Here is a 14,945-nt window from a genome sequence, read left to right on the forward strand (position 1 = left end):
GGTTCTGTTGTGCCTATATACATCCTAAGCTGCTTCAAACTGCTAGAATCACTCATAGACAACATACAAAGCAAAATGATGCAGTTGTGATGGGGTCAGAGGGTGAATGAAAGAAAGCTTCAATGGATTAAGTGAAATACTGTGTGCAAAAATAAAGATCAGGGAGGATTGGGTTTCAAGGACTTGAAAGCCTTTAATTTGGCAATGTTGGGAAAGCAAAGTTGGAGGATACTAAAGAAAACTGATTCTTTGTTGTACTGAGTTTACAAAGCTAAATACTTTCCCTATTCCCCCTTCATGAATGCTCAGATTGGTCAGAACCCCTCTTGGGCTTGGAGGAGCATTCTTGAAGGCAAAAAACGTGCTCGAAAAAGGTTTGAAATGGCAAATCGGACAAGGTACTCAGGTCCGTATCTATGAGGATGTTTGGGGAAACAATAAAGGCAAAATTCAGAGAGAATCGATGAATGTTTTAAATAATAACCTAACATGGGTCAATCAGCTAATGCTTCCTAATGGCACATGGAATAAAGACCTAATCTGTAACACTTTCATAGATACAGTAGCTCAAAACATCTTGCAAACTCCTAGAACTGGTGAAGAAGACAAGCTTATATAGGGGAAGGAAAAGAAAGGCTCTTACTCAGTAAATACCAGTTATCAGATTAGTTTCCAATTCTTCTATCCAGCTTAGGAGTACCTTTCAGAAATTTTTCACAAGAAGGAGCTATGGCACTCAATTTGGGGGCCAAGGTGTCCAGCTAAGGTCAGGCTCTTTCTCTGAAAAGCGGTTCATGGTGGCATACCTGTAAGGAAGAAACTGCAAGTTAGAATCCCTACAGCCTCATCAAATTGCCCCAAATTTCAAATTGAGGAAGACACTGTTCTGCACTGTTTAATTACATGCCAACACTCAACTCAAGTATGGTAAAAAATTGGAATCGCTAACATACCTGGAGATTATGACGAGTTGTAAAAATGGTGGGTCTTAAATATGAAGAACATGGGTTCAGGCAATAGTGGTATTCGAAGGAAATGTTTCGCTGTAATAACCTTCTAGCAAATTTGGATAGCTTGAAATCTAAAGGTGTTTGAAGACAAAAACTCCTTAAACTTGGAGATTGCTCAAGCTGCCATTAGAGCCAGAGATGAATTTTGCGGAGTTACCTTATGCTAGTTCTCAATTTTAATTCCTTTTTTTAAGTTTCTCTTTGTGCTCGTTAGTTAATGAATTGTTTGTTTTGGCGAGTGCCACCTCTTCAGTTATGTTGTCCTTTTGAGGATCAATCCAATTTTTTCATTTAATAAAATGACTATCTTTAAAAAAAAGAGTGGGATCAAAATTATTTATATAGTGGGCAACTAAAATTTAAGGAAAAGTATAGGTAAACAATGAAAATACTAAACAATGTGAATGATAGATATATCGGATGTTCAATTCACTAGGTGTGCGGATAGTTATCCCAATATTAAAATTTAGGTGGATAATTTAGGAGTGTAGTGTGTTTTTATTTTATTGAACCAATTTTAGAGCTCATTGTTCACAAAAGTCATTATCACTTAGCAAAGTCCAAAATTTAATACTATAGACTATTTGAGATTTTTATAAAACTTAATGGAGATACTTATTCCCACATACCACCAAGTAGATCTGATTACATAATTAAAAATATGTATAAAATTATTTTACACTAAAAAAATACATTGTAATTAAATTCTAATAATAATAATAATAATAATAATAATAATAATAATAATAATAATAATAGTAGGATAAAGATATAAATTTACCATTTTTTTATGAGATGAAAATTATTTTAGAAATTAGAGCCCACCCTTTAAATAATAATAATATAATAAAAAATAATTATAAATTTTTTTTATATTTTTTATTTATATAATTTTAATCCGTATAATTAAGATAGTAGAGGGTCTCTAATAATAATAACGAGAAAAGCATTGGAAAAGTCAGACCCGTTATTATTATTATTGGAGGGAACAAATAGTCAAATACCAATTCGGTTTGCAAATAGTTGATGTGATGTCGGCAATTCAAGCCATTTTCGAAGGGCAATATTGAAATAATAATAAGACTACAAAGAAAATACAAAATTTTCGTAGTGCTTTAGTCCTATTCATTGACTATATATCCATAGTCACACTTTTTACATTATAAATCTACTTTGAATTGACTAACTTTTACAACTAATGACTCTAAGCAGTAAACAGTGTCATCATTAGCCAATATCATTAGTTCAATTCATCATTGGCTATTTGGCTTCTCACTTTTAATTTGTTTAAATTCAACCGCAAAATAGAACCTCCACTACATAAGCTTCAGTCCACATTTAATTTCCACAGGATAGATAAAGATAACTAATGTACTACAATATAATTTGTACACACTTCTTTCACCTATACCGACTATTTTCTGTCTTATTATATATTTACACATCAATATAGTGACTATTATTATAATAATTATAAAAATTTTGATAATATTAAAAGCATAATTAAAATTAAAATGTTACTCTTTGTTATTTAGTAATATTTTTAATATGAAAATTAACAAATTAAAATATATGGCTAAATTAAAAAAGTTTATTTTTAAAAATATTTTTTAAATGTTATTATACTAAAATTTTATATTCATCGTAATCACCATTATTATAGTCACTATAAAATTTATCTTTCAATATATATTTGAATTTTAAAATAAACTTAATTAAGTAATTTTATAAAAACTTATGCTATTAATTTATTATTAAATTTACAAATATTAAATAAGTAAATTACTTTTTTAAATTAAATTCACCCATTTTTTTTATTTTTTTATGTATGTTTTTTTAATTAATTTTTATTGTATCAATTATGTAATATTATTATTAAAAAAATAAAATTAAAATAGCGGTTGATCAGGAAATGCGTAAGTAAAGTAAAGTTTATCTCACGTAGACTGAATTAGACCACGTGGAAATAAAATATCTGAAATGGTGTTGTCTTGTAGCAGTAATTAGAGGTGTAATCTGCGTTTTGTTAATATTACGATCCACATCGGTGTCACTGTGAAGAGTACAAAAAGTCAGAGACAGAAGGCTTTAACTTTTCTTGCGTTTCCAAGTGGCAAGCCGCCCATCAAAAGCGCGTACACACCACGCGCATTACCACTTGCCAAATTTAATGCCAACTCCAAACTTGTTGCCATTACATTCCGTCACATCACTTACAAACTCTCCCTGGTTTTTAATCACTCAGTTTCTTTTTTTATTTATTTTGAATTATTATTTGATTTTAACTAGTATGTGTTCAGTCATCGAATTATAATTTAAATAATATAATTTTTTATTTTTATTTAAAATTTTAAATTTAAATCTCATTTTTAACTTAAAAAAATTAACATATATTCTAAAGACACATACTAAATTTATTATTAATAAAAAAATTTAAATATTTTTTAACAAAGACAGAACAAATGCATTAAAAATTTAAATATTTTAGAGTTTGATATTTTCTATTTTTTGAATTTTGTAGAAAAAATTAAAAACAATAAAAACAATAAAGATGTATTTATTTTGTGTTTTTATTTTCAGTATTTTTTATTTTTTAAATTTTATAGAAAAAATAAAAATAAAATATAAAAATAGAAAACAAAATTTTATTATTTCTATTTTTTTTACAAAATTAAAAAATTAAAAAATATTAAAAATAAAAATAAAAAATAAAAACGTAAATTAAATGCACTCTAAAATTCTATTTTTTATTTTCATTTTATATTTTCACCTATTTTTTCTCATAAAATTAAAAAAAATTAAAAATAAAAATAAAAAATAAAAATACAAATCAAATATACTCTTAGGGGTGAGCACGGGTATTAGGTACCCAATTATCCGTCCGAATCCAAATTGAACCAATTAAATTGGTTTTGGAACAGAACCAAACCGATGATCTTTATTAGTGATTGGTTCGGGTATCAGTTCTTAGAATATGGAACCTGAACCAACCCGTAAATTCGATCATATATTAATTAAATAAAAAAATAAAACATATATATATGACTTTTTCATTAGACAAAAATATTCACTATTAATATGTTTGGATTTTAATGAATTTAGTTTTTAATATATTTGGTATTTAACATGTTTGGATTATTTCTATTGATGTTACATGTTTATTGTACTTGTTGAATTTTTAAGATAAAAATTTAATTTTTTTTTTATGAATTTCAAAGTCATCAGGTACCCAATTACCCGAACCGAACTAATCTATTTTTAATCAGTTTGGTTTGGTTCGGGTACATATACAAAAAAATACAAATCCAAACTAAACCAAACCAATTACATTTTAATCGGTTTAATTCTAATTTTACCATAAACCCGAACCAAATCGACCGATGCTCACTCCTGCCTTATATATATATATATATATAGTCAACATTCTCAAATATTTATTTGTCTTATTACTTTATAATAATGTGAATGGTACGAATATTTGTATTAAGTAATAATTATTAAGCACTTAATATTGGGTTGATCTAGAAGAATTTGTGTTGTTGAAAGTCGCGTGTTGTGTACTCTCTCTGTCTCTTAGTGAAACTTGTAAGTTCAGTTTAAGCGACACCACACAGCTGCTCAAAACACAAACCCACACCTAACCACCCTCCCTGTCAGCAGCCAGAAGAAAATCATACGAATTAGAAAATAAAAATTAAAAAAAAAAAATGCGTCCTTTGACCTTAAGAAGATGCATCTCCCTCTCTCACATTTTCTGATCATCATCATTTTCATGGTTACTACTATTATTAGCAGCCTAATTCCTTCTAGATTCTCCATTTTTATTCTTTAATCACCAGATCCATCTACACAAAAAGGATGAAGAAGGTTATGGTAACTATGATGATGGTGATGATGATGGTGTCTATAACCATGGCAGCACCTTCACCTTCACCTTCTCCTTCTTCTCCTTCAACATGCCCCATCGACTTTAGCTATGTAAAGAGAGTTCCATGGAACCCTTCAGCATGTGAGAATTTCCACTCTTTATCATCAAACTTGAGCAACTGTTGCACCTCGCTCTTATCTCTAATCGGAATAGGGTTCGCGCAGTACCTTAAAGCAACTACAAATTTCAACCTCCCAAACCTTGAAACCTCAACCTCATGCGTCCATGATTTCCAGTCTCAGCTCAATTCCTTATCTCTCCAAAACAACCTCGTTGACTTGTGCTTTGACCCTCACCAGTTCGTCATGTCCCGAAACGTCTGCGCAGGAATTGAAACCCTAAAAGATTGGGACAAGAAGCTTGGTCAAATCACGCCTCTTGATACTAGTTGCAAACAAGACCTCACTGATCTTTCGCTATGTGATGTGTGTCTTACTGCGGGGTTTCAGGTGCAGCATAAACTTGTCTCCATTGATGGTAATGCTTCTCACTCTGAAAATTGTTTCAAATTTACTATTCTATATGCTGCTGCGTTTGTGAATCAGTATGGACCTGAAAGCAATGGTGCCATGAGTTGCATCTTTGGTATGTCACTTTACACACAGGGTGGTGGTTCTGGTGGGAAAAGTCACCAGGGTTTGGTTTTTGGGTTAACTGGTGCTGGTGTTGCTTTGTTAGTTATGTCTTGTTTGTTAGGGGTTTATGTTTGGTATGATAGGAAGGTTAGGAGGAAGAAGCTTAATGATGATGAATTTGACTTTGATCCTGAGGAACAAGGGTCTAGGCGTAGGTTGAGGCCGAATACAGGGTCTATTTGGTTCAAGATTGATGAGCTTGAGAAGGCTACCGATAATTTCTCAACCAAGAATTTCATTGGCAGGGGTGGATTTGGGCTTGTTTTCAAGGGGGTTTTGTCCGATGGTTCCGTCGTGGCAGTTAAGAGGATCTTGGAATCTGATTTTCAAGGGGATGTGGAGTTTTGTAATGAGGTGGAGATTATTAGCAACCTGAAGCACCGGAATCTGGTGCCTCTTCGAGGCTGTTGTGTAGTGGATGATGATGATGAAAAATTTAATGACAGGGGAAGCCAGAGGTTTTTGGTTTATGATTACATGCCGAATGGAAACCTTGAAGACCATCTGTTTCTGGTGAGTGAGCAGCAAAAGTTGAAGAAATCGCTGACTTGGCCTCAAAGGAAGAGCATAATCTTGGATGTGGCAAAGGGGCTGGCTTATCTTCACTATGGAGTCAAGCCTGCAATTTTTCATAGGGATATAAAAGCAACCAACATATTACTTGATGAAGACATGAGAGCCAGAGTTGCGGATTTCGGGCTTGCTAAACAAAGCAGGGAAGGCCAATCTCATCTCACTACAAGAGTAGCTGGAACTCATGGATATCTAGCTCCGGAATATGCTCTTTACGGTCAGCTTACAGAGAAAAGTGATGTGTATAGTTTTGGGGTTGTTGTTTTGGAGATAATGTGTGGGAGGAGAGCCCTTGACTTGTCTTCAGCAGGATCGCTAAAGGCATTCTTGATCACGGATTGGGCTTGGTCGTTGGTGAAATCAGGGAACATAGAAGAGGCATTGGATGCTTCTTTGTTGAAGGATGACAGCTTTGGAAGTTCAAATCCAAAGAGCATAATGGAAAGGTTTTTACTTGTGGGAATTCTATGCTCACATGTGATGGTTGCTCTGAGGCCAACAATTTCTGATGCATTGAAGATGCTGGAAGGTGATATTGAGGTTCCTCAAATCCCGGATCGGCCAATGCCGCTCGGACACCCTGCTACGTTTTACGGCGATGGCGGCAGTACTTTCAGCATATCTCCGGCCTTAAGCGGCCCCAAGTTGCAAACTGGAGACATGCTCAGGTAATTGTAATCAAGACTCAAGAGTGTATCTTAATTATTCCAAGCATGACTAGAAAAGGTGAAAGGTGGAGGAAAATGTTTTCCATTCTTTCCATGGCTTCATTTGAGGTTAATAAACTGATGAGAATAGTCTTTCTTTACTGAAGAAAATTATAATGCCATGCCAAACATGAAAAAACGTAGAAGCTGGCAAGGCACCATTAGATTTTGGTATCTCTTTAGATCACTTAAATAGTTGGGAATAGGTGTTGTATTATAGCTTTTCAATGGAAAATTCTGTTGTAACTTGGAAGATTTCCAATTTTCAATTTGGTTTTCATCTAAATTTTCCTGTAAAGCAAAAACAAATAAAGGCATATATATGTATATAAATAAAATTGTTGATTCGACTGTAATGTTTGTGCTAGTTGAAGTAATATTGGTTGTTTTGTTCTTGATTCCTATTCCTAATGTTATATGATAGATTGGATTCCCATAAATATCTTTAGTAACCCTTTAACTACAGGTCCATTGGTAAGAGCTGAGCTCTTCAAAGGGATCTGCAAGCTGAGGATCTAGCTTCTTATATTATATTTTTCATACATAGACCATCAATGGAACACAAATCAAATGCTCCTTTTTTTTCCCCTTTGAATTTAGGTGTTTATAATTTTGCTCTTTACCTGTTATTTAAAGAGTTTTGGAATATTGTTTGTTTAGAATTTAGACAGCTTCACAGGTTTGTAAACAGTATAAACACATGTACATACATGCTTTTGATTTTTTCCTGCTCATGAAGGTATTAGATTTGAGGTACCCTTCTTTATTATATTCTCTGACCTTTTTTTTTGGGTATAATAACCATAAGCATTTTTTAGGGGAAAAAGGATAAAAATAAAACCACAATTTTTTACTAAGCATAGGCCAACCAACATTTTCCTTTCGGTTTCATACAGATGTACGTGTATCAGTATATGTAGGGTTCAAACCAATATTTCTGGTTAACAACAAAGCTGAAATAATAATATATGAACAAATTTTTAGTTATTTTTTTATCTGTATGAGCCGACTTGAGTAATCCAATGATACAGAGAGTTTCGAACATGTTGAAAAAGGAGTTCATTTTACATAGTGAGCCATGCTCCTCCTTATTATTTTATTATTATTTTGGCATATTAAGGACAATTAAATTTGGATTTATTTCTTTTTCTTCTTAGTTATTAGATCAACGAATTTAGAATTTCATACATAAATTATTTAAACTTCTAATAATTAAGCTACCATTAATAGCTTGTTTCCTTACTTGGCAAGTGGTAACACTCCGATTGAAGTTTTTTTTTTTTTTAATAATTAAAACGAGGCTAAAACCAAGAAACAGAAAATTAGAAATAATTGTTGTAAAATAAATAAGGAAGATACAGTAAATATAAAATAAAGAAGTCGAAGTAGAAGATTTTAGTATTAATATTTATCACAATTAATATCTCAATATAATAAAAATTATTTATATATATATTACTAGTATATATAGTAGTGTATATAAAAGGGAGAGAGAAAGGGAGAGAGAAGAGTGTTTTAGTATAGAAGAGAGAGAGAATTTTATTGATTGTGTGTTTGTTCAGGTTGATGTTTCTTCTGTTTATACACACAAATGGTCATCTCTTTTCAACTTTCATTAAATTTATTCTCTCTTGAGAATGGACATCCTCGCATTGATCCTTATCACAACATTCTCCTTTGAATGCTCATTTAGGATTATGCCTCGTTAAAATCTTACTAAAGAAAAATTCAATGGGAAAAAAAACTTTAGTAAAAGAAAAAGAGTACAATATCCTTTGTGATGGAGACTGCCTCGTTAAAAACTTTGTCAAGAAAAACTCAATGGAAAAAAACCTGACCAAGGAAAAAAGAGTACAGTGTCTCCCTCTTGTCGACATCATTTAATATCTCGGAATCGACACATTCCAATCTAATATACCAATCTTTCAAAGGAGGATTTTAGGAGTGACTTTGTAAGTAAATCTGCCAGATTATCATTTGAGCGGATCTGTTGGATACCAATTGTCCCTTGATTTTGAAGATCATGAGTGAAGAAGAATTTGGAAGAAATATGCTTTGTTCTATCACATTTGATGTATCCACCCTTAAGTTGAGCAATGCATGCTGTATTATCTTCAAACAAGACAGTTTGAGCTATCTTATGATTAATCAGTTCACATGATGACAGAATATATTGGATCAGACTCCTGAGCCAAAAACACTCGCGACTTTCTTCATGTATTGCTAGTATTTTAGCATGATTAGAGGAGGTTGCTGCTATCGTTTGTTTCGTGGACTTCCATGATATAGCTATAACACCATATGTGAATAGGTATCTTGTTTGAGATCTCCCTTTGTGTGGATCAGACAAGTATCCAGCATCAATATAGCCAACTAATTGTGACTTGGATCCATATGGATAAAACAATCCCATATCAACCGTTCCATGAAAATATCGAAAGATTTGTTTGATTCCATTTCAATGTCTTCTCGTTGGAGAGGAACTATATCTTACTAGTAAATTCACAACAAATGATATATCAGGTCGTGTATTATTAGCAAGATACATTAGCGCTCCAATGACACTAAGATATGGTACTTCAAAACCAAAGATATCTTCATTTTCTTCTTTAGGATGGAATTGATCCTTTTTCACATCCAAAGATCTTACGATCATTGTGGTACTTAATGGATGCGACTTATCCATATAAAATCTCTTCAAGATCTTTTCTGTGTATGTTGTTTGATGAGTAAAAATCTCATTTTTTGTATGTTCGATCTGTAGGCCAAGACAAAATTTAGTCTTTCTAAAATCTTTCATCTCAAACTCTTCTTTTAGAGCTTTTATAGTTGTTGAAATCTCTTCAAGAGTTCCAATGATATTTAAATCATCAACGTACACAACAATTATAATGAATTCAGATGCAGATTTTTTTATGAAAACACACAGACAGATATCATCATTCCTGAATCCATTTTTTTTCAGATACTCAATAAAACGATTATACCACATTCGTCTAGATTGCTTTAGACCATATAAAGATCTTTGCAATTTGACTGAGTATAACCCTTGCGAATATTCATTGGATGGTTTAGATATCTTTAGTCCTTCAAGGATTTTCATATAGATATCACGATCTAATGATCCGTATAAGTAGGTTGTTACCACATCCATTAAATGCATTGTAGTTTATAATATGCGGATAAACTGTCTAAATAACGCAATGTTATTGCATCCACTACAGGAGAATATGTTTTTTCATAATCTATATCGGGTCCTTGTGAAAAACCTTATGCACAAGTCGAGCTTTGTAGCGTACAACTTCATTTTTCTCATTTCGTTTTCTCATAAATACTCATCTGTATCCAACAGGTTTTACATCTTCTAATGTACAGACTACAGGTCCAAAAACTTCACGTTTTTCAAGTGAGTCTAACTCGGTCTTTATTGCTTTTTTTCATTTTGGCCAATCATTCCTTTGTCGATATTCTTTGACTGTTTTGGCTCAAGATCCTTACTTTCATGCATGATATTTAACGCCATGTTATATGCAAATATTTCATTGACAATTGTCTTATTTCGATCCCATTTTTCTCCTATAAAGACCTAATTTATCGAGATCTCGTCATTTTCATAATTTTCAGGTACCTGAACGTCTTCTGGCATTAAAACTATATCAGAATTTTAGACAACTACAGGTGTCTTTACTATGTCTTTTTCAACAGATATAGAATTTACCTCTTTTCTTTTTCGAGGATTTTTGTCTTTGTAACCGACAGGCCTACCACGTTTCTGGCATGAATTTGTTTCGGTGGCTATTTGTTCGACTGGAATATCAATTCGAATTAGAGCATTTTCAACTATTATATAAGACTTGGTTATCCTCTTTGTATCAGAAATGCATCAGACAATTCATTTGCTATTCTTTGCAAATGTATAATCTTTTAAACTTTTAGTTCACATTATCCTGATCGAAGATCTAAATGCATCAAGGATGATGCATTCCAATTAAGTTCCTTCTCAGGAAGCTTATTCTCTCACCCTAATGTTGGAAATTTTGATTAATCAAAATGATAATCTGCAAATTTGGCTTTAAATACATCTCCAGTTTGTATCTTAAGATACCTCACTATAGAGGAAGAATCATATCCAACATATATCCTCAATTTTTTTGGGGTCCAATTTTGGTGCGAGAAGGTGGTGCAATGGGAACATATATCGCACACCCGAATATTCTTAAATGGGAAACATTTGGCTGCTGGCCAAAATTTAATTGCATAGGAGAGAACTGATGGTAACTTGTTGGTCTCAAATGAATAAGTGCTGCGGCATGTAAAATAGTATGTCCCAAACCGAGGTTGGGAGATTTGTTCTCATAAATAAGGGTCTAGTAATTAATTAGAGGCATTTAATAAGTGATTCTACTGTCCCATTTTGTGTGTGAACATGAGCTACTGGATGTTCAACGCTTATTCCATTAGCCATACAATAAGCATCAAATGCTTGGGAAGTAAATTCACAAGCATTATCAACGCGAATTGCTTTGATTAGGTTTTCTGAAAACTGTGCTTTTAATCGAATAATTTGAGTAAGTAATCTCGCAAATGCCAGGTTGTGAGAAGACAACAAGCACACATGTGACCATCTCGAAGATGCGTCTATTAGGATCATAAAATATCTAAAAATTCACATGATGGATGAATAGGTCCATATATATCGCCTTCAATCATTTCTAGGAATTCAGGATACTCAAATCCAATCTTTACTGGTGATGACCTTAAAATTAACTTTCCTTGAGAAGATGTCGCACAACAAAATTCACTAGATTTAAAAATCTTATGGTTCTTTAGTGAATGTCAGTGGGAGTTTTCAATAATTCTCCACATCATGGTTGTTCCTGGATGACCCAATCGGTCGTGCCAAATTATAAATTCATTTGGGCTGGTAAACTTTGGGTTTACAATAACATGTGATTCAATTGCACTAATTTTAGTGTAATATAACGCAGATGAAAGTGAGGGTAATTTTTTTAATATTACATTTTTATTTAAATCATGAGTTGTGATTCGTGATTTCTCTCATTCATTGTTTCAATATGATATCTATTTCGGAAAATATCTTTAAAATTGAACAAGTTTCTTAGAGACTTGGTAGACAATAGTGCATTATTTATTATGAATTTCGTTCCTCTGGAAAACAAAATTGTAGCTCTTCCGGAGCCTTCTATCACATTGCCTAAGCCAATAATAGTATTAACATATTCTTCTTTTGGCATACACATCTTCGTTATATATCCTTGCTATCTTCTTCAAAGATAAATAATAATAATAAAATGACTAAAAATATATGCACCTTAAAATTATTTTCTTGATTGAAATCTTTTTCTAAGAAGTATTGTACATAGTATCATATACTAAATTTTTTATTATTTTAGAACTTGGCACATTTAGTAATTTTGAAATTCATAAACATAAATATTTTATCAAACATTATTTATGTACATCACACTTGAAATTCAAATGCATAGAAAATAAAACTTAACAATAAGTTTCTTACATTATTTATTTACATGAGTACTTAATGATCTCATATATTAAACTATTCCATGATTGATCAAATGACCAATATTTCCTTTAGGATCCTCAAAGAAATCAGATACATCATAATGAGTGGTGAAATTTTCAGCATCATTTGAAATGAAATTCGTCTCCTTTCCTTTGTCGTCCTTTTTTAAAGATGCTTGATAAAGATCGACTAGGTGCCTTGGGGTACGACAGGTACGCGACCAATGGCCCTTTCCACCACAACGGAAATATTTATCCTCTGTTAATTTATTTTGTCCAGTGTTTCTTTTTTTATCCCACTTCTGATGAGATCCTTTCTTACGAACATAATTCTTCTTCCTTCCATAATTTTTCTTGTTAGTAAAACCTTGCCATTTACCTCTTCTAGGGGAATGATTTGCCGCATTTGCTTCAGGAAATGGGACGGCACCAATTGGACGCGCTTCATAATTTTTTAAGAGCAACTCATTGTTGCGTTCAGCAACAAGAAGGCAAGAAATTAGCTCAGAATATTTTTTAAATCTTTTTTCTTGATACTTCTGCTGCATGAGCACATTCGAGACATGGAAGGTTAAGAAAGTTTTCTCTAACGTATCATTTATATTTTTCCCACATAATTTCATTCGTGAGGTGATTCGAAACATTGCTGAATTATATTCATTTATGGATTTAAAATCCTGTAAACGCAAGTGCATCCATTCATACCGGGCTTGAAGAAGTATCACCGTCTTTTGATGATTATACATTTCTTTAAGGTCTTTCCACAGACCTGCATGATCTTTTAATGTGAGATATTTATTTTTCAATTCTTCGTCAAGATGACGACAAAGGAAGATCATGGCTTTGGCTTTATCCTTTTGAGATGCATCATTTTCAGCCTTAATGGTGTCTCCAAGATCAATTGAATCAAGATGGATTTCAACATCTAGTATCCATGATAAATAGTTGTTTCTAGATATATCAAGAGCATTAATTCAAGATGAGAAAGTTTCGACATAATGAAAATTTATTACCTGAGTTGGTTAGAGAATCGTGCTGATAACGTGTTGTAAAATAAATAAGGAAGATATAATAAATATAAAATAAAAAAGTAGAAGTAGAAGATTCTAGTATTAATATTTATCACAATTAATATCTCAATATAATAGAAATTATATATATATATTGTAGCGTATATAAAAGGGAGAGAGAATAGTGTTTTAGTATAAAAGAGAGATAGAAAATTTTATGAGTGAATACTCCACCCGACCCCTAACAATTATTTCGAAAGGACTACGAGGCTCCGAAATAAAAACACTCAACTCGGCCAATGATTTTTTTTAAGGACTGATTAGCCCTGTGCAAAAAAAAAACATTGATTTTTTTGGCACAGTGGCTAATTAGTTCCATAAAAATAAAGCTCAGGAGTCAAGTTGGGTTTTTTTGTTAAAGGACTCGTTGTCTTTTGAGGTAATTGTCAGGAGCCGTTCAAAATTTTATTAATTGTGTGTTTGTTTCTAGTTGATGCTTCCTCTATTTTTTTGGTGACTTAAAAAAAAAATAAACAACAACAAGAAAGAAAAAAAAAAACAGGAAACTGCTTAAGAAAGACAGTCCCGTTGAATACTACTCTCAAACTCCTTCCAAGACAACGGAAGCTCCACTTGGGGAGAAAGGGTCCTCATTGCAGTCTTTGCCATGATGTCTGCTACTGTATTTACATCTCTCAAAATCAACCGAAGATCAGCACGCCATTTCCAAGACATGATATATCGAATTTTTAACACCAAAGGCTCAATAAACCCAGAGCAATCCTGTAAACTATTGACAATAGTAAAAAAGACTCCACACAGTATGTCTCGCATATAATGTCTCTTTGTCTTGAGTTTCGTGCTAAAAGAAAGTCTCTCCAAATAGCAAACAATTCTGCTAGCAAAATGTTACGACTCTCAATTGTTCCCAAACAGCCTCGTTACCACCTTCCATTCCAAACTTTGCTAACACAAGCAAAACCAACTCGAGCACCATTGTCAGGATAGCTAGCATCACAATTAACCTTAAAGGTACCCACTGAAGGAGAATCTAAAAGCCACTAATGATGGAGGGGATAGACAGTCGTTGCAACTCAAAAATATTTCGGAACTCTTTTTCCTAGGACAAAGCCACTGATGCTTCTTCTATTTATACACACATATAGTTATCTCTTTTTCATCTTTTATTAAATTCACTCTCTCTTAAAAATGGACATCTAGGTGGTGATCCTTATCACAACAACAATGGCATTAATTCTGGGGGAGGTTTTTCCGAAAATAAAAAAGTAAAACCTTTTTCTAATTCTACACTCTTTCTTGTTAGGCAATTTGTACATCTATTTATTTATTTTCTTTTTGGACTGGAAGTATTCTTTTTAGGTCTCACGTTCTCTAGGTTTGCCCGGCTCCTTGGGCTTCATATTTACTCCTTGAGCTGAATACAGGTATAGTTTAAAAAAAACGACTAAATTTTGAGTTGGGCCAACACCTGTTTTTGTTTTGAGTTACTGTAGACCAGTTGGGTAAAAAAAAAGGAG

At 32.6% G+C, this 14,945-nt stretch overlaps 1 protein-coding gene across 2 annotated transcripts; it reads left to right on the forward strand.

Annotated features, from left to right (window-relative positions):
• The first annotated feature begins 4,584 nt into the window (after positions 1-4,584).
• Positions 4,585-7,609, forward strand: LOC107623300 (putative receptor-like protein kinase At1g11050). Of its 2 annotated transcripts, XM_088506006.1 has the most exons (2): positions 4,638-6,814; positions 7,320-7,609. In XM_088506006.1, the coding sequence occupies exons 1-2, from the start codon at positions 4,869-4,871 to the stop codon at positions 7,336-7,338; spliced, it is 1,965 nt and encodes a 654-aa protein (XP_088362132.1). In that variant the 5' UTR covers positions 4,638-4,868; the 3' UTR covers positions 7,339-7,609. The 2 variants fall into 2 exon arrangements, with proteins under 2 accessions (XP_016180995.1, XP_088362132.1); XM_016325509.3 differs by lacking the exon at positions 7,320-7,609 and having other exon boundaries at positions 4,585-7,209.
• The last annotated feature ends 7,336 nt before the right edge of the window (positions 7,610-14,945 follow it).

Source organism: Arachis ipaensis, chromosome B10, assembly GCF_059453495.1.
Source record: "Arachis ipaensis isolate K30076 ecotype BB chromosome B10, ASM5945349v1, whole genome shotgun sequence".
In the NCBI taxonomy this organism is placed as follows: domain Eukaryota; kingdom Viridiplantae; phylum Streptophyta; class Magnoliopsida; order Fabales; family Fabaceae; genus Arachis; species Arachis ipaensis.

Bases quoted from the DNA above. Each gene is read 5' to 3' on its own strand.
- LOC107623300 (XM_088506006.1), top strand. From the start codon at position 4,869: ATGAAGAAGGTTATGGTAACTATGATGATGGTGATGATGATGGTGTCT.